Raw genomic sequence first — 24914 nt, 5'->3', positions numbered from 1 at the left:
GGTGCTTAGAGCTTCCCGATGGAAGTCTACCTTTAAAAAAATTGTTTTTCCAAGTATGGAACAGAGGGGAGTAGGCCTACGAAGTCTTTCAGCAGGAATGCTAGTGAGACTTCAGCCCACTCGGGCCTCTTCCTGCATCCTGCTTCAACACTGAGCAGCAGAACAAAAAAACCTAGTCAGTGTATGCCAGAAGCAAATGATCAAATCCCATGGGACATGCTGTGTCTCAATCTGACCACTATATTCTAAGTAGAAAGTGAAAATATGGAGCTGATCCAGAGATGGGTAACCAGAGGAATAGGATTCTGAAAAACACATTGCATAAAAAATGATGGTAGGCCTCAAGAAGTTGTTGGGAGACCTGTCTTCAAATATGGGAAATCTGTCACAGGGAAGAACGACTTGACTCGTTCTGTGTAGCTTCCAAGGGCAAGGGCAGACCCCGCAGACAGGCTGTGGCAGGGAAGATCTGTGTTTCTATCAGGAATGCCTTCAGAGATATGAGTTCCTGTTCTAGGAGGCATTCAAGCAGCCCACAGATGACTCCTTGTCAGGAGTAAGAGACAGTATTGGACTAGATGGTATTCGAAGTCCTAACACTAAAAGGCAATGATTAAGACCCAATTATCAAAATTTCTTGGCCCTCTAATAGGATCTTTTTGATATATTCCCCCAAAAACATTATAATAAAGAGTTCCAGGGGTGCCTGCGTGGTTCAGTGTGTTAAGCATCTGCCTTGGGCTCAGGTCATGATCCCAGGGTCCTCGTAACAAGCCCCTATCAGGATCCCTGCTCCACAGAAAGCCTGCTTTTCCCTTTCACACTCCTCTTGCTTGTGTTCCCTCTCTCCTGTCTTTCTGTCAAATAAATTAAAAACTTAAAATAAAATCTTTTGAAAAATAAATAAATAAATTGTTCAGGTGTGCCTGCGTGGCTCAGTCAGTTAAGCATCCGACTCTTGATTTTGGCTCAGGTAGGGGGATTGAGCCCTGCCTCGGCATCGCACTCAGTGGGAGTCTGAGATTCCCTCTCTCCCTCTGCCCTTCTCCTGCACTGCACAGCTTGCTCTGTCTCTAAAATAAATAAATTATCTTAAAAAAAGAAAGGAGAGTTCCAGGACTTAAGAAGAAAGGTGGTTTTATAATTATATTAAGGTATAATAATTTAAGTTTTAAAGAGAATAATTAAGTCATGTGTATAAATGAGGCAATCTGGAAATGGAGCAGGAGGCCATTTTGTGGTAAGGAATGGATTTCAATGCTGATGACTTTTCTATGATGGACAAGTAAGCTGAAAGTGTTTAGGACCACAAAGTACCAGGGTCAAAATTAGTGTCCATAGACTGCTTGAGTGCCACCATTAAAAACTCTCAAAAAATTGGTTGATCAGTGCTCCCAACCTTATTTTTCTTAGGACTCATTTCAGGTTGGCTGCCTTTTTTGTCATATATCCATATGAACTGAAGTATTTATAAACTTTGTTAAATGTTTAAGAGGTTGAGTTGGACTTATAATCAAATATCCCTTTGCACTCTTAAGAAAAAAATATGAAAATCAATTTTGGATTAAACAAATTTGACTTTGAAAATTATATTCCTTGGTACAAAATAATACAAGAATTTGAAAATCTGATTCACCTTCACTGACAACAAAGTCATTTTCTGAATTAGTTTCAATGCAATGATGTGGTCTGATGTTTCTGCAAGAACCAGCCAGATGTCACCCAGCATTACTAATACTAGAATGGGACAGAGAATACGTGCCCTTTATTTCTTCCTAATTTTTGGATACATTATTTGTTTTAATTTGATAGTTTTTCCCATTTGCCAGAGAGTTTCTGGAAGAAAAAGAAAACAAATAGGGATGTCACCTGATTCTTATAAAGAATTGTTTACCAACTAAATACATCCAACTTTAATAGAACTGTCACAGGCCAAAATGTCAACTATAAGTCGTGGAAATATAGTAAACTGTGAATTCTAGACTGTGTTTCACATGGATAAAAACTAAATGTGTCACCTAACTATAATGCTCATTATATTTCTGTTGAAATCCCTGAAGTCCGGTACTTGTATTCTCATCCATAAAGCCAGTACCTCAAAGACCACCATATACTTAGGACACAGGAAAGCATCAAAGTGTGATTCCACAGAAGATAGCAAGCATGAATGGAGCAGAAGAATCAAAATAAGTCACACTCATTTGAAAGCCCAAAAATCTAACTTACTCAACAAATATATACTTAGTTCCTACTAGAGGCCAGGCGCATGAATTACCTGTCTTCGTATCCTAGTATTGTATTAAGCACACATTAGGGTCTCGGTATTTTTTTTAATATTGAATGAATATACTAATTAATTATAGAATACTGATTTTTTTAAAAGGATATCAAAGAACCTTCTGCTCAAGTGTCATCTAAATAAAGTGTAGAAAGTGTCACAGCTGTTGATGTTACCTGGAATTTATTTTATTTAACTGACAAGAGCAATCAGAAGGCATATTAAAAAAAGAATCTTGGGGCACCTGGGTGGCTCAGTCGGTTAAGCGTCTGACTTGATTTCGGCTCAGGCCATGATCTCAGGGTTATGCAATCAAGCCCCAGCTTTGCTGGGCATGGATCCTGCTTAAGATTCTCTCTTTCCCCTTTCCTTTGCCCCTCCTCTCTCTCTTTCTCTTCAAAGAAAGAGAGACAGAGAGAGAGAAGGGAAGAGGAGAAATAAAAAGAAAAGTAGAGAAGAAAAGAAAAAAGAAATCCTACCAATATATCAATGCACATGAGGGTCAAAACTATTACTTATTCTAACAGGGGAGGAAAAGATTAAATTAAGTGGTTCCTTAAGAAAGACATTTTCATGTCAATTATATGCATCAGCCAGCCACACTATATTTGACTATATATAAAGTACCAATAAATTTTGCCTAATTCAGAGGTTCTACAGCTTTATGAGTTCTACTACCACTAATCACAATCTACTGCTAATTACACTCCTGCTCTAAGCTACTGCTTCCACTTTACCAGCACAGAGGCGGGGGTGGCATCTCTGTTGCGTGCATATGATCACTTGTTGGCAGGGCACTCTGGAAGAGCATTTCAGGTTGATGCCCTGAGCCATGTGCCACAGAAGATCACAGATAATGCTGTCATGCTCCTATAGAAAGCTCTGATGCCAAAAGCCTCAAGTCTTTTTGACCAAAGACTTGAGGCTGACGTAACAGACCAGTAACTGCATGGGGTAATATGAGGTAACAGTCTGATGCACCCCTCTAAAAAGAATGGGGAGTGCAAAAAACACAGGAAGTGGAGTGCTGGTATTCCATTCACATTCCCCTCAGCACTAGGGCTCTCTGGATGTTCCTGATATACAAATTAAATTCTGACAGGCAGGCTAACAAACTCTTTTACCTCAAGTGCTCATACTGATGGATTGCCACTAGCCTCCTAAGGGAGAGAGAGTGTGGATAACTGACCCTGGTCTTGGCCAAGGTAATGACTGAACTAGGGTAATAGAAACATCAGTATCTCTCTCAGATTCAAGAAGGATAATCAAGGGGACTGTGACAAGTTTAATTTGATTAAAAAAAAAAAAACTTGGAGAAGTAAATGTAAGAAAAATCATCTTTTGTCACACCAGATCTATTTTGTACTCCTTATCACCATGCTCTCGCTTTGGGAGATGGGCCTGTGTGGTCTTCAGCAGGTTCCCTTGCTCTCCAGCTGGGTTTAGCGTGGAGCAGCGTGGGAAGGCCATCAGAGGGAAAAGAGAGACCAAGGTACTTATTCCCTAGGCTTTATCGCTCTGAGGTTGCCTGATGCTGGCGACATTCCTCAGTACAAGGTCACAGCAGCTCCCAGTACAGTTTTCTCCAGCCTTTTCTCTTCCTCTGGGTTCCAGCAACCACTCATTTGGTACAACATTTGAGCCAAGGATAGAAACAACCCCACTGTTACAAGTACCGGACACTATACTCTCCCTTATGGATCCCCTAAACCTAACTGCACTTTTGTAAATAATGCTTTCGTAGACCTTTCAAATCATCCCATCCGAGTGTATAATTTATTTCCTGCTGAGACTCACTGATCGATCAATTAGGATCCTGAGATTTTGATCTTGGGTAGCTGTGAGGGTAGATGATATTATTAGCTGAGATAAAGAATACAGGGAAGATGAGTCTGTTCAAATGTGGAAAGAAAAACCACGTAACTAACACTGTCAATGAACAGCAGAGCTAGTACTACACTCTATAGCTTCTGGGTTCTCACATCTGCACTTTGTCCACGAAACGCAGCATTCATCTCTACTTCACTGCATCCCACCAGTCATCAAGGATGGAGTACTGAGTCTCCGTCCAGGATTGTGCTAACCAATGTGACGAATCCTATAGAAGTAAAACAGTTTTCTAGCAGTTTACAGTCTGAACTAACCTACAAGTGTTTAAAAATGAGCGTGCAAAAGACAAACGGCTGGGCCAGCTAAAGGAAAAGAGGGTATTCTGTACAACAAAGGTACTGCCATCCAGCATTAGCGTTCTGTTTCATGTGAGCAGTTGGTGTGAGCAAGGGAGTAGTAACAGCTGGTTGATTCTTGTCACAGCAGTCGAGGATTGTCTAATTTACTCTGTTTAAGCATACAAGTTGTAACTGTAGAACGTAATATGTAAGCATAAGAATCTATTAACCTATCGGTTCCTGCCTATAGAGACCACCCTTCTAAATGACAGCTTAAATCCAAACATATTTTGGCAAATGAAAGAGTGAAAAATATGTTATTAGTCGTGCATGTATGAATTTATGTATGGATTGCTACTGTTTAGCTGTAAATACAAAGTGAGTAGGAGAGATGGCAGTCTGAAGCCTATACACCTCAACATAGCTCCTCAGAAATCACATATATTTTTTCCTGCTTATTTTATGATTGCTCTACACAATTCTAAACGATGCTGGGAAACCTCTTCATAGGGATTGTAACCAGAATACCATCATTATTCTATTTTCATATGCTCATGACTTTCTCAGCAGCATTTATCAACACTGAGAAATGACCACTTGGGCTCTTAAAGGGGAAAATTCCTTTAAGTCTGAAGAGCTGTTATCAATTTGGGAGTTCTTGTTGGAAGAAAAAGGTGATGCCTACATAGGCAGTTGAAATGATCTTTATTCATCTTAAGGTCAAAACTAGCTTATTTTGCAAATTACAACTTACAATTGTTTCATAAATTTTCTACTTTTCACCTGCTATGTCTATATAATTTCAGACTTTAGCAAATGGAAGAGATAAAAAGGGTGATAATTGCCAAGATGTGAGCCAAAAAGAGAGAGAGAGAGAGAGAAAGGTCTAATGAATTAATAATTAATAAGGAAAAACCTCAATAGGGAAGAAGAAATCATCCTCAAAGACATTTTACCCAAGGCATCTGGCCTATACAACACTACACCGTTGAAGAGGTGGATTGAGTTAGCATGTCTCCCTGAGTGTGAACTAGTGTTACGAGCTCAAATACCTTCCAGGATGGGCAGTTAATCTGAACGTACAGAGCAGCCAAGTCTTAGACAATTGAGAGTTATGAGGACAGTAACTACCTGAAAAGTACAGGCTCCATCTAAGGCCTCAAGTGTGTGCATGTGTGTGTGTTTATATAAACTATGATCTAAACGAAGAATGGCCGTAGGCTAAATTCTGCCTGTTGACCACCATTTTGCGATGCCTGTTTTAGACACATTAAGTTGAATACGTCTACATTTCACTCTGTGAAAATTTCTCATTCCTTGGCCCAGCTAGTTTGGGACATCTCATTATTGCTATGGTCTTAGTGTTGTGTCCCCCATCAAATTCTTATGTTGAGATCCTAACACTCCAAAAAGATCGTATTAGGAGGTGGTACCTTTGGGAGGTGCTTAGGTCGTAAGGGTGGAGCCTTCATGAATAAGATTAGTGTTTTTATAAAAGAGGCCCGATGGAGAACCCTAACCCTTCCTCCATGCTTGGACACAGAGAAAAGGGACTGGCTATGAGCCAGGAGGAGGGCCCTCACTCAACCTTGCTGGTACCTGACCTTGGACTTTCCAGCCTCCAGAACCATAAGAAATAAATTTCTGTGGCTTATCAGCCACCTAGTCTATAGTATTTTGTTATAGCAGCTCAAACAGACTAAAAACAATTATCAATCCTTCCTTTTATTTTCAATTTTATAAGAAAAATCATTTTTTATAAGAAAAAGTCAAAAAAATCCCTAGGTGTGAATATATTAAGCTTCATTCTGTAGGAAATGAAAGAAAGTAATTTCAGCAACTCTATCTCATGTCTTCTACAATCTTTCCACTCCTTCCACACAAAACACAAGGGGAGAAATTTCATGAGATTCCGGTTGCAAAGAGCAGCTCATTGATAAAAATCAGGTATAATCAAGATTACCTAAGAAATACTGACATCCTAAACACTGAGGACTGAACTGCAAAGCAAAGGATTATCTCAGTTTCACTCTGCAGGTAAAAAAACAAAACGCCATTAACTAAATGTTGGTCTTATCTTGTAGTCTCTCCACGAACCACAGTTTTGACTTTACGTTCACCCAAGCATATTAACGGGAGACAGGATGTCTGCACAATCCAGCTCAATTATCTGTTTTTCTGTTCTACAGCATTCATCATTACGGGAAGGAAATTTTGGCTCAGATGACAGTCCTATCTTATACCAATACTGGCGTAACAACACAGTTTAAATTTACTCCCACAGCCCATAATTCAACTACTAAATTACCACATGTACAGCTCATGAATTAGAAATTCTACCTCAAAATTCCTTGCTAGTATGAAAAGTTTTTGCTTATGTACTTTAAAACTATGGATTTAAAAGGTCTTTTCTTACTCATGCATTTTTAGATATTAGAATACATCCCACTTTTTCCTTCAATACAATAAGAATTATGATAGAGGGGCGCCTGGGTGGCTCAGCGGTTTAAAGCCTCTGCCTTCGGCTCGGGTCATGATCCCGGGATCCTGGGATCGAGCCCCGCATTGGGCTCTCTGCTCTGTGGAGAGCCTGCTTTCTCCTCTCTCTCTGCCTGCCTCTCTGCCTACTTGTGATCTCTGTCTGTCAAATAAATAAATAAAATCTTTAAAAAAAAAAAAAAAAAAAAAAAAAAAAAAAGAATTATGATAGAATTTATGACAGAATTATGTGAGCAAAATTCTTGAAAGGATTTTCAAAGCTGGACATTAATTAGATCAAAAATACATAATACGCACATGGACAAAAACTAGATATCAATGTTTTAATGCACAAAATTGTATTGTGAAAGCTGAATTCCAGGAGACTTTGTTATTCTGTAACATCGTATTATTGTTAATACAGTATATATTCAGTGAAAGGTATTTAAAGCTCAGGTACTTACCGTGGTTGGAAAATAACGGCTAGTTTTGAATTTTTTCAGAGCCATAGAAGAGGTGTAGGTGCCCAAGAAGAGGATGAAAGACATGAGTGTGATATCGGGAACAAAATCACAGTTATTCCCCACGAGCTTTCCTCCATATTTCAAACACTTCTTCATTGACAAAAACGCCCAGTCAAAGGTAGCATTATGGTACTGAAGAGGAAAAACACGAAAATTTTTCTAGAGAGCACCAATGCAAAAAAAAAAAAAAAAAAAAAAAGCAGCATTTGATATCTGATGGGCTCTGTAGGGATTAGCTTGAAGTCTCTGCCCAACAGCTGGTGGGCAACCACTGGAGGGCAAACCTGAGGAAGTGTTAGTGGACTAGCAGGTAAGGGAGGCCAGGAGGCTAGCGATTACTGAAAATACAATGGAAATGATGCAATCTGTTAGTTAGGTTGAGCTACAGTCCTACAATCATCCATTTGTTCAACAGAAAACAAACCACAAAATCCTTCTTTCCTGTCAACCTTCCTGAGAGTAAACTGAGACACACTAATATCCAAAATGTGAGACTCTCTGAAACACCTTTGTTGTTCAAAAAGTACTTTCTTTTGTAGTCCACGGCTTCTTTGCCTTCCAGTTGATGGCCCTGTGGTCAATGCTCTCTAAAAGCTTTATTAGGCTAACCATGAACTTACCCACCACTTTCGCAAAAGAGCTATTTCTTTTCTAAATCACTAGAGACTAGTGGTTTATGGAATTAGATGGTAAAAATGCTGATGGTCCCTGCTTTTTCAATTGCATATCCTGATAAAATATAGCTTTTTTTTCTTGTTGACTCCAGGTCAGCTTCATGAGTAGCCAGTACTGGAATACGCTGTAATGGGCTATGGAGCTGTGTGGGGGATATCTAATCTATCCCAATGTTACATGACCTCGAGTTCATGGGTCAATTTTCAAATTTTCTTCTATCTCATGAATTGCTATTGGGTTGTCAGTACTTCTTGAAGCAACTAACTCCTGTTCCTATTTCCTGTTTCTAATATGCAGGAGAATCTTTCTGCTAGCATAGTGGGTAAGGCCAGGGTACTCATTTCCTAGCTGTTCAGAGTCTTAGCTGCCACCACCTCACACCTGCCTCTTTCTCTAGAGAACTGCCTTCAGTCACATAAGAGCTACCTCACCTAAAATGTGATGCCCTCTTGCAGCCACTTAGAGACCAATACTAAATGGGGTGCAGACTATAGTTCCCCTAAATATGTTGAAAATCATATGTGGTAGTGTTTGGAAGGTGATTTGGTCATGACAATGGAGCCTTTCATGAATGAGTTCATGTCTCTATAAAACAGACCCCAGAGAGCTCCCTTGTTTCATCTAACATGTGAAGACGCAATGCGAAGAAGATTGTCTAGGAACCAGGAAGTGAGTCCTCATCAGACACGGAATCTGCCAGCGCCGTGATCTTGGACTTCCTCTTGGGTCCAAGGCTAATCAGTATGTCACGTGCTAACAGAAGAGTTATTTGAGAATGCCTTGCAAATAAATATGGAAAGATAAATTTCTCCTGTCCTTTGGAGCAAGAGTTCTATCTCACACCAAACACATCACCAATATACTTTACTATTCAATGAATTCTCTTGATGTAAGTACCCTAGTCATAAAATATCACACATGTAAAAGAAAGACTTCTTTCTGGCCAGAAAGAGTTCAAATTTTTATAGAGCTCAAAAGATAAAGTGCTTACATAAGTCAATAAAAATATAAACTCTAGATCTTTCCCTGAAATATTTTTTTCTGTATTAGTTTCAACTTATAAACAGCTGAGTTACATAATTATTCTTTTATCAAACTCTTCTTCTGAGAGGTGATTAATCATGTCTCATCTTGTTTTTCAGATTTCTGCATATGGATGTTTTTAGCAGAACACATTTAAAGTTTAGAGGTCATAATAGGTAACAGATTTCTTTGTTTTCAAATCAGCAAAAATTTACCATAATATCACTTCAGCATTTTAATATCAGCAGCCTCCTTCTTTATAACCCAAAAAAGTAAGCTGTGTTAAGACAATCCCAACAGGCAAATTTTATTGATTTTCTTACAGAGATTCAGGATGAGGCAAAAACAATACACATGTACATTAAAATGATAGATATGTTTTCTCATTTATATCAACCTAAAATGCCAGTATCACTATTTTGTAAGCCCCAAATGATTCTATGTATCGTCATGCAGACAACTTAGCTTCCAAAACACCTAAGGACGTTAATACAACAACTTCAGGCAGCTTGCATAGACATCTCAGGATATATATACGTGAAGTTTCCCACTCCAATAAAAGTTTAACACTAGTGTATAAATAATTCTATTTAAATATCACTGAAGAGGCATCTATATTTATGTGTTATTTCAGTGTTCTTATTCCATAAAGCTAATATCAATGAAGGTTATCTCCATTGGACTTGAGGAAGCACTGATACCACAAACTAAACATTAAGACAAAGCATGGCTCGGGGCACCTGGGTGGCTCAGTGGGTTAAAGCCTCTGCCTTCAGCTCAGGTCATGATCCCAGGGTCCTGGGATCGAGCCCCACATTGGGCTCTCTGCTCGGCGGGGGGCCTGCTCCCTCCTCTCTCTGCCTGCCTCTCTGCCTACTTGTGATCTCTGTCTGTCAAATAAATAAAATCTTAAAAAAAAAAAAAGACAAAGCATGGCTCATCTGTTAATGGTGTATATATATGTAAATCTGAAAAGTAAAATTTTAGATAATTGGCTAATAATTTAATTGTCACAGATACTATTTATATAACTTTTACCCCAATAGATCTCATTTTGTTATCTATGAAACAGAAACTTTTGGGTACAAATGGTATTTTTTACTTCAAAGATCCGTTTTGCTTTGCCTGTGTAAAGGGAACATACAAAAGAAAGTGTACAGATTTTAGTTACCACTTGCTATAACCCAATAGTTTTCAAATTTTAATTATCAGTGAAATATCTCTTCATGTAAAATTTACCTGAAATCCTAATATTTAAAACTGATAAAACTGAGCTATTGTGTGATATGTAGTTAAGAGGCATTGAGCTTCTCTATCTTAATACCCCTAATCTACCTCAAAGCAAATTGCTGAGTTACCTCTCAGGAATCCTACCTTAGTCTGAAGGGAAGACTGCTTTAAAAACAATGCTGTCTTATTAAAAGTTATCTATATCTGGGGCACCTGGGTGGTTCAGTCAGTTAAGCATCTGCCTTCAGGTCAGGTCACGATCCCGGAGTCCTAGGATCGAGCCCCTCATTGGGCTCCCTGCTCAGTGGGGGAGTCTGCTTCCCTCTCTCCCTCTGTTCCTCCTCACCCACCACCTGTACTCTTTCTCCCTCTCTCAAATAAATAAATAAAATCTTAAAAAATAAATAAATGTTATCTATATCTATCACTTATAAGTTGCCTCAAATTGCCATGAGTAGTTTAACCCAAGACTGAACAAAAGATATTCCACAGGCCAAATTCAGCCGATGTCCTATTTTCATAAATAAGGTTTTTTGAAACACAATCATGTTCATGTCTTTACATAATGTTCATCACTGTATTTGTGTTATAATGCAGTGTTAAGTAATTTCAACAACAACCAGATATCTGACTCATAAATCCTAAAATATATACTCTCTGGTCCTTTACAGTAAAAGTTTATCTTCCTTGATTTAATTTCTTATCTAAGACTCCTATATTACTTTCTATTATCCTTTTAAATAAAAAATTCATGCTTCATTCATGCTAGTACATTACACATTTTGTTTGACAACTTTTCATACTTTACATTATTATTTCATGGATAGTGTTTTTTATACTAGTTGATTCACTGTAAAAGGTTGTGGTTTTAATCATTTGTATTTTCAAATTGTGGTAAGTCATAGAAAAAAAACTAAAAGGTGTAAATAATTCTTCCCCAGGTTCATACAACTCCCAAAGAATTTACCTGACATAAATACTGAACATGTATCAAAAAAGCAGACTGGGAAAATACTATCATGGGCTTCAAGCTCAGCTCTACCACTGTTTAATTGGAAAACAGAAAAAAAAGTAATTTCACTTCCCTGTGTAAGTGCCAGTAGGACTTTTCACTTACATGGTTGAAAAAGAGACCCAGGAAGGTCACCATGGTCACAGTACAGAATAGTACTCTTCACACGCAAACCACTCTGGTTATGACTCAGGACGTCACGGTGGAAAGCGTACACCACGTAACACTGCCTCCTAAAAGGGACATATCTGGGCTGGACATACCTAGCATGGATGCTAAGCGACCTGAAGAAAAAAATCCCTGAGTCCCCTGAAATATCATGTAAGACACTGTGCGCGTGAGTGCGTATCGAGGAAAAGCCACCACCGATTTCATTAGGACCTCAAAGGAAGCAGCGATGCAAGGAGCTTTAGGAGCACAGCTTGGGTGCTGGCATGGTGGGATCATTCCATCCTCATAGTACGGCTCTCTCTTTGTACGTCAACCACACTCCGGTTTTCATGGACTGGAAGAGCCAATTCACAGTCACGAGACTAATGATGATTTGTTAATGCATCAGCAAATGTTCTCCAAATAAGAGAAAAATTGTTTGGTAACTACTTCATGGTAAACTACATCCCTGTTTAAATCCTCATGGGCATTTTAAAGTTAACATGTCCAAAACTAACTTCTAATCCCTCCTGTTCCCCTAGGATCTTGCCCATCTCTGTTAATAGCAACTTCATCCTTCTAGAGTCTAAAAACAGAAAACTTGAAGTCATTGTTAATTCCTCTCTTTCTCACATGTCACGTTATGGCAAAAATGATCTCAAATCACAACCAAAATTAGGGGTGCCAGGTTGGCTCAGTTGGCAGAACATGTGACTCTTGATCTTGGGGTTGTAGGTTCGAGATCCAGCTGGGTGTAGAGTTTATTTAAAAATAAATTTATAAATAAATAAAATCTTTAAAAAATAAATTTAAAAAATCACATCCCCACATGGACTACATTTCACCCATAACCACTTATTCAAGCCACCATTATCTCCCCTGGGCTTAATTCAGGAGCCTTTTATCTCACAGCTTCTGTCCTTTATTCCTTATAGGTGATCCTTACTCCTCTGTGGATCTGACCTTTATTCTCTATGCAGAATTCTATACATCATAACTTACTACTTACACCAAAAATTTAAGAACAAAACAATAGGGAACATAATCTCAGAAGTCCCTTCTGTCAGAACTCTCAGAGCACATTTATCTCTATTTGTTATGATGCTTAGAACTTTCCATTGCAAGAATACTGTGGCTGTGCAGCACAGAGAGATGTCTAATGGATTTCAGATGTGAAGATGTCAACTTAGGGGAAGGAAAAGAGTGTAAGACATCTAAGGTACACACAACAAAGTGAAGATACCAAAAAAGATTATGAATATGCCATGAGAGTGATGGGTAAAAGGAAAGGTACGTGAGAATGTTCAAAATCAAGGGAGGAAAAGGTCGTATGTGGAGGAGAGCAGAAAGGGTCTAGTGCTGCAAAGATGATGAAGGATAAAGACAGCAAAATCCACTGTTTCTTTTTTTATCTTAGATTTAATACATTCGGGGCACCTGGGTGGCTCAGTGGGTTAAAGCCTCTGCCTTCAGCTCAGATCATGATCCCAGGGTCCTGAGATCAAGCCCCGCATCGGACTCTCTGCTCAGCAAGGAGCCTGCTCCCCCGCCCTCTCTCTGCCTGCCTCTCTGCCTACTTGTGATCTCTGTCAAATAAATAAATAAAATCTTAAAAAAAAAATTTAACATATTCAAAACTAATTCCTAATACTGAATACTCCTAATATTGAATACTGGAGGGAGATTCAAAGGAAAGAACTGACTTGAGAAATAAGAGGATGAAAAATTGAAAAGGCTATCCCAAACTACTTTTTCAGAAAATACAATAGCAAAAGGATAGGCCCATGCATGTGAGCACTACAAGATCAAGGAAAGTTCTTCAGGGCTGATGAAGACTTCTGTAGTGTTTGTGGTGGGTGAGAAAGAACCTGATGATGGGGATGGAAGGAAGGAGGGCATGCTGGGAAAAACAAGGACAGGGAAAGGAAGGTAAAAGACTAAGTGATGAGAGAGACTGACTAGGGCATTGGGAACTCTTTACACCAAGGATGGGTAAAGGCTAGAAGTGACAGAAGTATAGAGCCTGCACACCAAAGGGACTGTGTGTCACTAAAAAATAAGAAAGAACTGACCAAGACAGAGGTGGTGTTTAACTTATGATACATCAGGCTCCCAAAAAAATTTTAGTTAACTGAAAGCATTCATCAAGATCTGACTGGCTGACATAGTAAAGGAAGATATCTGCCAGTTTATCTACCCTTTTTATCTGGAGAACAAATCTGAAGTAAAATAAACTTTGAACAGAAAGTTGCCAGATAAAGGGAGGAGTTAAGATGGCAGAGTAGTCGGGGACCCTAGGCTTGCCTGGTCCCTCAAACACAGCTAGAGCAACATCAAATCATTTTGAACAACTAGGAAATCGATCTGAGGACGAAGAAAAGAATCTGCATGACTAGAGGGAGAGAAGGTGGCAGAGGCGTGGTTCAGAGCTGTGAACTGCGAGAGAGAAAAGCTATGGTGCCGCAAAAAGTAGGGAGTGATTTTCATGGACTGAAGTCAGGGAGAGAGGGAGAGAGCAGGAGAAAGATCATCACAGAGGGTTTGTACAACATGCTGTGGTGAGGGGATCCTCTGGGTTGCCCTGGATGAGATCGTCCCCCTTCTTTTTTTTTTTTTTTAACATTTTATTTATTTATTTATTTGAGAGAGAGCACAAGCAGAAGGAAGGGGCAGAGGGAGAAGCTGATTTCCCACTGAGTAGGGAGCCTGCTGCAGGACTCGCTCCCAGGACTCTGGGATCATGACCTGAGCTGAAAGCCGCCTCTTAATAACTGACTGAGCCACCCAGGCGTTCTGATCACACCCCTTCCTGGAATACATTTGGAAGAGGGTATATTGCCTCTCCAAGGACAAAAGGCCTACTGGGAGCCTTTGAGGACCCATTCAACAGCAGGGTACAAAGGCACGCATGGAGGGCAGATAACCTGGTCCCAGCTTTTCACTGATCATCACAATACACCTAAGCACCATGTTTGAGCATCATGGGACTGCTTTTCTGGGACAGAACGGTGCCAGGTGCAACACTGTGAGGCTTTCCTCTGGAGCAGGCAAGTGGGTCCATGCCTTGTTGTGCCCTTTAAGATTTGGAGTTTTGAATCCCAGCCACTGGCCAGAGATAAAACACAGGAGAACTGTGGTGCCACCCATGCCAACAGCCTGGGCATGGACAGGTTGAGGGCAGGGGTCTGATAAAAGTCTAGGACACAGGAAGGGAAACTATTCCCTTTCCTTTGAGGGCCTCTTGAACAGCAGCAGCCACAGGTTCCCCTCCCCAGGGATGAGAGGGTGGAGTGATGCCATCCTCCAACCCCCACCCCTCATTAGCACAGTCAGACTTCAGAGAAAAACACAGCAGCTCCAGTGGAGGCTGGAGTTTCTTATACCAAACTCTATACCCTCTGCACCTCTGGGCATCTTTACCAGGGCAGGTCTAACTGTAAGCCTGCAGAGTGCACCTCTCTCCCAGAGGACCAACACAGGCCCCCTGCATGTACCAAGTCTACCCATCATAGAGTGTTCCAAGCATCAGCTACAGTTCTGGTGAAAATAGGACCAGGATTTCTTTTAATTTTTTTTTCCTTTTTTTTCTTTTTTCTTTGGTATCAGATTATAGTTTTTTTGTTCATCTCTTTGCTTTTTTTGTTCCTTTTCCTGTTCTCTTTTCTTAGATCTGGACTTTTTTTTAAATCAGGCTTATCTTAACAAGCAAATCAAAGCACACCTAGTTAAAGGTCCAAACAATTCTCAATGCAAGCAAGGAGGAACTCTGTAGGGGACTGACCTGTGGGAAAGAGCAGTCAAAACACAACAGTAGGGTGTGCACAGCATATACCAGAAATACTTCCTGAGGAGCCAGGCCCTGGACAGTATATGACCCCTTCTTAATACAGTATTACTCTCGGGAGCAGGAAACATAACAAGCTTTCATAATACGCAAAAGACAGAAACCTAGACATAATAACAAGATGGAGGAATTCTCTCTAAAAGACAGATCAAGAGGAAATCACAGCCAGGATTTGTTTAAAACAGATATAAGCAGTATATCTGAACAAGAATTTAAGTCAACAGTCATAGGAATACTAGTTGGGCTTGAAAGAAGCATAGAAGACACCAGAGAAACCCTGGCTGCAGATATAAAATATCTAAAAACTAGTCATGTGGGGGGAAAAAATGCTATAACTGAGAAGCAAAACCAACTGGATGTAATCACAATGAGGATGAAGAAGTAGAAGATCAAATAGGTGATACAGAAGATAAATTTACGGAAAATAATGACTCTGAAGAGAGGGAAAGAAAACTAATAGATCTCGAATATAGACTTAGGGGATTCAGCAATTTCACAAAGCACAATAGTATATGTATCGTAGGTGTCCCAGATCAAGTCCAAGAGGCACAGAGAACTCCCCTCAAAATCAACAAAAGCAGGCCAACACGATAACATATCACAGTGAAACCTACAAAATACCAAGATAAAGAAAGAATTCTGAAAGCACCTACAGGAAAAGGGTCTTTAACCTGCACGGGTAGACACATAAGACTGGCAGCAGACCTGTTCGCAGTGACTTAGCAGGGCAGAAAGGAGTGGCATGATGTATTCAACAACTAAATGGGAGAAATATGCAGCCAAGAAGACTTTATCCAGCAAGTCTGTCATTCAGAATAGGAGAAATAAAGAGTTTCCCAGACAAGTAAAAATTAAAGGAGTTCAAAAAACTAAATCAGCTCTGCAAGAAATATTAAAGGGGACTCTTTGAGTGGCAAAGAGAGACCAAAAGAAACAAAGACTAGAAAAGAACAGAGACAATGTATAGGAACAGCAACTTTATAGGTAATACAATGGCACTAAATTCATATCTACCAATAATTACTCTGAAAGTAGTGGACCAAGCAAAAGATAGAGGGGGGCACCTGGCTGGCTCAGTTGGTTGAGCGATTGCCTTCAGCTTGGGTTATGATCCCGGAGTCCTGGGATTGAGTCCCACTTCAGGCTCCCAGCTCCATGGGGAGTATGCTTCTCCCTCTGACCTCCCCTCTCATGCTCTCTCACTCTGTCTCTCTCTCAAATAAATAAATTTAATTTAATTAAAAAAAAGATAGAGGGTATCAAAGTGGATAAAAAAACAAGACCCACTGATACACTGTCAACAAGAGACTCACTTCAGACCTCACAAAGCCACCTCCAGATTGGAAGTGAGGCAGTGGAGAACCATCTGTCATGCTAGTAGACATCAAAAGAGAAAGCTGGAGTAGCCATACTTATATCAGACAAACTAGTATTTTAAACCAAAGACTGGTTTAATAAGAGATGTAACAAGAGGTGAAGAAGGGTACAATATCATAATAAAGGGATCTGTCCAACAAGAAGATCTAAAACTTTTGAATATTTATGCCCCCAACTTGGGAACAGCCACATACATAAATCGATTAATAACAAACTTAAAAAAACACATTGATAATAATACAATAATAGTAGGGGACTTTAACACCCCATTCACAGCAATGGACAGACCATCAAAGCAGATCAACAAGGAAACAAGGGCTATGAATGACACACTGAACCAGATTGACTTAACAAACATATTCAGAGCATTTCATCCTAGAGCAGGAAAATATACATTCTTTTCAAGTGCACACAGGATAATCCCCAGAAAAGATCACATATTGGGTCACAAATCAGGCCTCAATAAGTACAAAAAGATTGTGATCATACCATGTATATTATCAGACCACAATGTTTTGAAAGTTAAAGTCAACCACAAGAAATAATTTGGAAAAACCACATATGGAGGTTAAAGAATATCCTCCTACTAAAGAATGAATGGGTTAACTAGGAAATTAAAAAATAATAATAAAAAAATACATGGAAGCAAATAAAAATGAAAACATGACAGTCTGAAATCTTTGGGATGCAGCAAAGGTAGTCATAAGAGACAAGCATATAGCAATGCAAGCCTTCCTCAAGAAGAAAATCTCAAGTATACAATCCAACCCTACACCTAAAGGATCTGGAAGAAGAACAGCAAATAAGGCCTAAAACCAGCAGAAGGAAAATAAAGATTAGAGCAAAAATAAATGTTATAGAATGTTTTTAAAAGTAAATCAACAAAACTAGGAGCTGGTTCTTTGAAAAATTAATTGGTAAACCCCTAGCCAGACTTATCAAAAAGAAAAGAGAAAGGACCCAAATTAATAAAATCATGAATGAAAGAGTGGAGATCACAACTAACCCTGCAGAAATACAGACAATTATAAGAGAATATTATGAAAAATTATATGCCAACAAATTAGGCAATCTGGAAGAAATGGATAATGGATAATTCCTAGAAACATATAAACTACCAAAACTGAAACAGGAAGAAATAAAAAGTTTGAACAGACCCAGAACCAGCAAAGAAATTGAATCAGTAATCAAAAATCTCCCAACAAGCAAGAGTCCAGGGCTGGATGGCTTCCCAGGGAAATTCCACCAAACATTTAAAGAATATATACCTATACTGACACTGTTCCAAAAATGGAAAAGGAAGGGAAACTTCCAAACTCTATGAGGTCAACATTACCTTGACTCCAAACCAGACAAAAACCCCACTAAAAAGGAGAATTATAGACCAACATCCCTGATGAACATGGATCCAAAAATTCTCACCAAGATACTAGCTAACTGAATCTAACAGTACATTAAAAGGATTATTCACCATGATCAAGTGGGATTTATTCCTGGGCTGCAGGGGTGGTTCAATATCCACAAATCAAACAATGTAATAAACCACATTAATAAAAGAAAAAGTAAGAACCATATGATCTTTTCAAAAGATGCAGAAAAAGCATCTGAAAAATACAGCATCCTTTCTTAATAAAAAACCCTCAAAAAAGTAGGGATAGAAGGAACACATCTCACTATCATAAAGGCCATATACAAAAGACCCACATCTAATATCATCCTCAATGGGGAAAAACTGTGAACTTTTCCCCTAAGGTCAGGAACATGACAGGGATGTCCACTCTCACCACTGTTCAACATAGGACTGGAAGTCCTAGCCTTAGTAATGGAACAACAAAAAGAAATAAAAGACATCTAAACTGGCAAGGAAAAATTCAAATTTTCACTCTTTGTAAATGACTTGATTAAATGACCCAAAAGAGTCCATTAAAAATTGCTAAAAATAATACACAAATTCAGTAAAGTTACAGGATATAAAATCAAGGTACAGAAGTCTGCTGCATTTCTACACACCAGTAAGGAAGTAGCACAGACAGAAATCAAGGAATCAATCCCATTTACAATTGCACAATAAGGTAACTAGAAATAAATCTAACCAAAGAGGTAAAAGACCTACACACTGAAAACTACAGAACATTTATGAAAGAAATTGAAGAGGACAGAAAGAAATGGAAAAACACTCCATGCTCATGGATTGGAAGAAAAAATATTGTTAAAATTTTCTAAAACACAGAATGTCTATACTACCCAAAACAATCTACACATTCAAAGAAATCCCTATAAAAAGAACATCAGGATTTTTCACAGATCTGGAACAAACAATATTAAAATTTTTATGGAACCAGAAAAGACCCTGAATAGCCAAAGTAATTTTGAAAATGAAAAGCAAAATGGTGGCATCACAATCTCAGACTTCAAGCTGTATTACAAAGCTGTAATCAGCAAGTCAGTATGGTACTGGCACAAAAGCAGACACACAGATCAATGGAACAGAATAGAGAAGACAGAAATGGATCCACAACTATATGGCTAACTAATCTTTGACAAAGCAGGAAAGAATATCCAATGGAAAAAAGACAATGGTGCTAAGAAAACTGGACAGTGACATGCAGAAGAATGATATTGGACCTCTTTCTTACACCATAAACAAAAATAAATTCAAAATGGATGGAAGGCCTAAAAGTAAGACAGGAAAGCATCAAAATCCTACAGGAGAAAACAGGCAGCAACCTCTTTGACCTGGCAATTTCTTATTAGACACATTTCTGGAGGTAAGGGAAACAAAAGCAAAAATGGGGTAAGGGAAACAAAAGCAAAAACTGGGAAAAAATCATGATAAAAATCTCCTATGCAATGAAGGAAACAATCAATAAAACTAAAAGGTAATAGGTAGAATGGGAAAAGATTTTTGCAAGGACATATCTGATAAAGGATTAGTATCTAAAATATATAAAGAACATATACAACTCAACACCAAAAAAACAAACAATCCAATTAAAAAATGGGCAGAAGACAAATAGACAATTCTCCAAAGACATACAGATAGCTAAAAGCCACATGAAAAGATGCTCAACATCACTCAGCATCAGGAAAATACAAATCAAAACCACAATGAGATACCACCTCACACTTGTCAAAATGGCTAAAATTAACAACTCAGAAAACAAGAGATGTTGGTGAGAATGCAGAGGAAGGGGACTTTTGCGCTGTTGGTCAGAACAGAAACTTCTGTGGCCACTCTGGAAAATGGTATGGAGGTTCCTCAAAAAGTTAAAAATAGAACTACCCTATGGCTCAGCAATTGTCCTACTAGGTATTTATCCAGAGGATACAAAAATGCTGAATCAAAGGGGCACATGTACCCCAATGTTTACAGCAGCATTTCCAACAATAGCCAAATTATGTAAAAAGTCCAAATGTCTGTCAACTGATGAATGAATAAAGAAGTGGTATATAGAGAGAGTGGAATATTACTCAACCACCAAAAGGAATGAAATCTTGCCATTTGCAACAACATGGATGGAACTACAGTATATTACGCTAAGAGAAATAAGTCTGTCAGAGAAAGACAAATACATGATTTCACTCGTGTAGAATTTAAGAAATGAAACAGATGGACACAGGGGAAGAGAAAGAAAAATAAAGTAAGATAAAAACAGGAGACAGACTATAAGAGACTCTTAAAAATAGAGAACAAACTGAGGGTTGCAGGAGGAGAGACAGATGGGGGGGTGGGCTAAACAGGTGATGGACATAAAGGAAGGTACTTGTTGCAATTAACACTGGGGGTTTCAGTAAGTGATGAATCATTAAATTCTATTCCTGAAACCAATACTACACATATGTTAACTAACTTGAATTTAAATTTAAAAAAAATAAAGTGAAATTACAGATAAAATATAGGATGCCCAGTTATATCTGATTTTCAGATAAACAGTGAATAATATTTTTAGTATAAATATGACCTATACAATATATAGGACATATTTATACTAAAAAAATTATTCATTATTTACCTGAAATTCAAATGTAACTGGGACCCTTGGTTTTTGTTTTATTTTGTTTGCTAACTCTGGTGAGGCTATTTCAATTAGATACAGGCTATTCTGAGTAACAGCAGCACGTGGAAAATAGAAAAATGTGGCCAAAAGAAAACAGAAAATGCACTGGATCCTGATTAGATAAAGGAAATAAGATAGTGTTAAGGGAGCAATAAAGAAGAATAAAACAAAAACAATTTTTAAAAGTTTCCTTGGGGAGTTGAGGGAAATTGGAAGGGGAGGTGAACCATGAGAGACTATGGACTCTGAAAAACAACCTGAGGGTTTTGAAGGGGTGGGGGGGATGGGAGGTTGGGGGAACCAGGTGGTGGGTATTAGGGAGGGCACGCATTGCATGGAGCACTGGGTGTGGTGAAAAAACAATGAATACTGTTACGCTGAAAAGAAATACAAAATTTAAAAAAAAATTTAAAAAAAACTAAAAATTTTTAAAAAAAATAAAAGTTTCCTTGGAGAAATAAAATATGTCCACTTAAATATCAACTAATAATGCAAGGCAGTGAAAAAAGTGTCTGAATGAACAGTATAGAGATTAGTAGAACAGAAAAAGGACTAATCAGTTTCATTTAGCACAGAGAAAACAAAAGTTAAGCTAAGCCTTAAAAGAAAGACAGGTCCTTGTAGAACTCTCATACTCCAAAGGGTAGAGAGAAGAGTGTCAAGAGAACAAAACTAAAAAAGAATGGCAGAGAGAGTAACAAAACTGAGTGGAGGGGGAATAAAAATGAGAAGCTTTGGATGTATATTTCTTCCTGCACTGGCATAAAACAAGAGGTAAAGCATTAGACAAGGAGAGGAGAAAAGATGCTGATTCAGGGACATACAACACTTCATTCACTTATCCAGTAAGTCCTTTCTTCAAAATTTACTGGATGCTCACCAGGTGGAGAAACTAACAGTGAGTGGACCAAGTGAGCCAAAACAGACTGACTGTGCAAATGCATAGTTTAAAAAAAAAGTTATAAGAGAAATGGGGCCAAGTTGCTGAGGATTGTAATTGTGGTCAATCTCATGAAAAAGAAATATCAATCTGTTTTTCTGTATCTCATTTTCTAGAGGATTATTCTGTTAACATTGAATGGACTGTTTGTAAATCTTAAAAATCCAAGGTATACTGAAGGATGAATTTTAAAATTTAAAATTCTATAGCATCCTCCCCAATGACAAAAGTGGGCGATGCATATGTGAGAGAGGGTGAGCAAAATGTTCATTGAAGCTAAGTGATGTGTATGTGGGGGTTCGGTGTACTATTCTCTGTACTTTACTGCATGTTTTAAACTTCCCATAATGTTTTTAAAAGTAGGAACATGTGATATTCAAGGGGATTTAAGGACAGAATGGCACTTAACTTTCTCAGTGAGAGAAAATCACAAAGATGTTATGCACAAGAAGATTAATAAGACATTCTATTTCCCATGAAAATGAATGTTAACTCCTAAAATCACCCTGAAGGTACATCAAATCAAAGCCCTTTTGCTTCCATGTCTGACTGCCAAGCAGAATTTATGAGACTATAATAGTTCTTAGTTCTATGATTAACAGCATTTCCATGTAGACATGATATGCTTCACTGCACAACATAATAAGCAAAAAAATAAATAAAAATGAAATATTCCCTATTCCTCTCCTTAGGTATACTGTTCAACTGGTAAAGTATGGGCCTTTTAAAATATATACAAACGAAGGTAATGCTACAAATAAAAGTCTCAAGGTTAAGTGGTTAATGTACTCCAGGGTTTTTTCCCTGCAGTGAGGAGGCCAGATTTACAGTAATCAGCAATCTTACTTTATGAACTAAAGGATACATTTGAGCTGCAGTTTTCTATAGCTGTATGTGTTGTTGTGAAATATCAAAACTAACTGGTGATTCTACTTTGATGAAAACATAGAATGTAGAATGAAAATAGACCACTTTCTTATAACATACACCAAAATCAATTCAAAATGGATTAAAGACCCCAGTGTAAGAGAAAACCATCAAAATCCTAGAAGAGAACACAGGTTGTAACCTCTTTGACATCATCCACAGCCACTGCTTTCTACATATGTCTCCTGAGGTAGGCAAAACAAAAGCAAAAATAAACTTCTGGGACCTCATCAAGATAAAAAGTTTCTGCAGAGCGCAGGAAACAACAAAACTAAAAGGTAGCCTACCGAATGGGAGAAGATATTTGCAAATGACACACCTGATAAAGGGTTAGTATTCAAAATCTATACAGAACTTACCAAACTCAACACCCAAAAGACAATCCAATAAAAAGAGGTAGAAGACATGAATATACATTTTTCCAAAGAAGACATACAGATGGCTAACAGACACCATGAAAAGATGCTCAATATCCCTCATCATCGGGGAAATATGAATCAAAACTACAATGAGATATCATCTCAGACCTGTCAGAATGGCTAAAATTCACAGCTCAGGAAACAACAAATGCTGGTGAGGATGTGGAGAAAGGGGGACCCGTCCTACACTGTAGGAATGCAAGCTGGTACAGCCACTCTGAAAAACAGTATGGCGGTTCCTCAAAAAAGTTAAAAATAGAACTATCCTACTATTCAGCAATATACAACTAGGTATTTACCTGAAGAATACAAAAATACTAATTCAAAGGGATACATGCACCCCAATGTTTATAGCAGCATTATCTACAATAGCCAAATTATGGAAACAGTCCAAGTATCCACTGACTGATGAATGGACAAGGAAGCTGTGCCATATATAAATGTGTGTGTGTGTGTGTGTGTGTGTGTGTGTGTATACACACACTATGGAATAGTACTCAGCCATCAAAAAGAATAAAATATTGCACTTATATAATCTCACCAAACAAACTGAGGTTTGCTGGGGGTGGGGGGTAAGGGTAGGGTGGTTGGGTTATGGACATTGGGGAAGGTATGTGCTATGGTGAGTGCTCTGAAGTGTGTAAACCTGGCGATTCACAGACCTGTACCCCTGCGGCTAATAATACATTATGTGTTAATAAAAAATTTTTTAATTAAAAAAATGTTGCACTTACAACAATACGGATGGAGCTAGAGAGTGTTATGTTAAGTGAAATAACAGTCAGAGAAAGACAAATACCATACGATTTCACTCATATGTGGAATTTAAGAAACAAAACAAATGAGCAACGGGGGTAAAAAAAAGGGAAAGGGAAAGCAAGGAATTAACTCTTAACTATAGAGAACAAACCGATGGTCACCAGAAGGGAGAAAGATAGGGATTAAGGAGCTCACTTGTTGTGATGAGTACCGGGCATTGCATGGAAGTGTTGAATCACTATACTGTACACCTGGAGCTAATATTACACTATATGTTAATTAAATGGAGTTTAAATAAAAACTTTTTAAAAAAAGGTCACTTCTAACCTCTTAAAGTATAAAATCATAGTTTTTAAAAATCTACCAGAGAGATAAGGATATAAAGAAACTTAAATAAACTCTAAAAAATTACAAGGCCTTCATGGGAGAAAAGAACCCCGTGGCTGCCTTGTGCGTGCCGGAGCAGCACGCGGAAGATAATGCCTCTGCAGAGGGACGTATGGACAAGTCAGACAAATCTTCAATGAGTTTTTAATGGCTGCCCATAGACTGGGGTGACAGATCAGAAGTCCAAGGAGCCCGAGGCGTTAGACTGAGCCCATATCCATCCACCAAACTTTCTCACGGTCTTGGCAAGCGCCCAGGTCGTATACAAAAGGTGGGAGGTTTGACAGGAAAGCTGAGAGAAATCCCCCCTTAGACACAGAGCCCCTACCAAATGTAAGAAAGTCACTTTCCTAAGATGGGAAGCAGGGTAAGAGAGTGGAGGAAGACCCCTCTGAGGCATTCAGGCACTCCTTTATAAGGCATCTGCCCTCTGAAGGCTGGGACAGGGTAGCTGGGCAAAGAAAGATCTCCCACGGCTCAGAAGCTGAGGCATAATATATAAGACAAAGAGCATTCCCCATCGGATTTCCTGGGAGAATAGCAATGCTCTATACGTGCCCTGTTTTGGGTGATGATTACGTGAGTCTATAAAATGTCAAAACTCATCACGATGACCATATAAGAACTGTGTGTTTTAAAGTGCATCTCAAATTTAATCATTTCTT

At 38.6% G+C, this 24914-nt stretch overlaps 1 protein-coding gene across 2 annotated transcripts in view; it reads right to left on the bottom strand.

The window, feature by feature from the left end:
* The window catches only part of SLC4A4 (solute carrier family 4 member 4), a 346042-nt gene that overhangs the window by 43954 nt on the left and 277174 nt on the right, over positions 1-24914 (bottom strand). For both annotated transcript variants that reach the window (XM_080796031.1, XM_080796032.1), the window contains exon 16: positions 7389-7580. In XM_080796031.1, coding sequence (XP_080652157.1) covers positions 7389-7580 — 192 coding nt within the window. The remainder of the gene's footprint in view (positions 1-7388; positions 7581-24914) is intronic.

The sequence above is a fragment of the Martes martes genome (assembly GCF_963455335.1).
Source record: "Martes martes genome assembly, chromosome: 2".
Lineage (NCBI taxonomy): Eukaryota > Metazoa > Chordata > Mammalia > Carnivora > Mustelidae > Martes > Martes martes.
The sequence above is the reverse complement of the archived record's forward strand: the minus strand, read 5'-3'. Positions and strand labels throughout refer to the sequence as shown.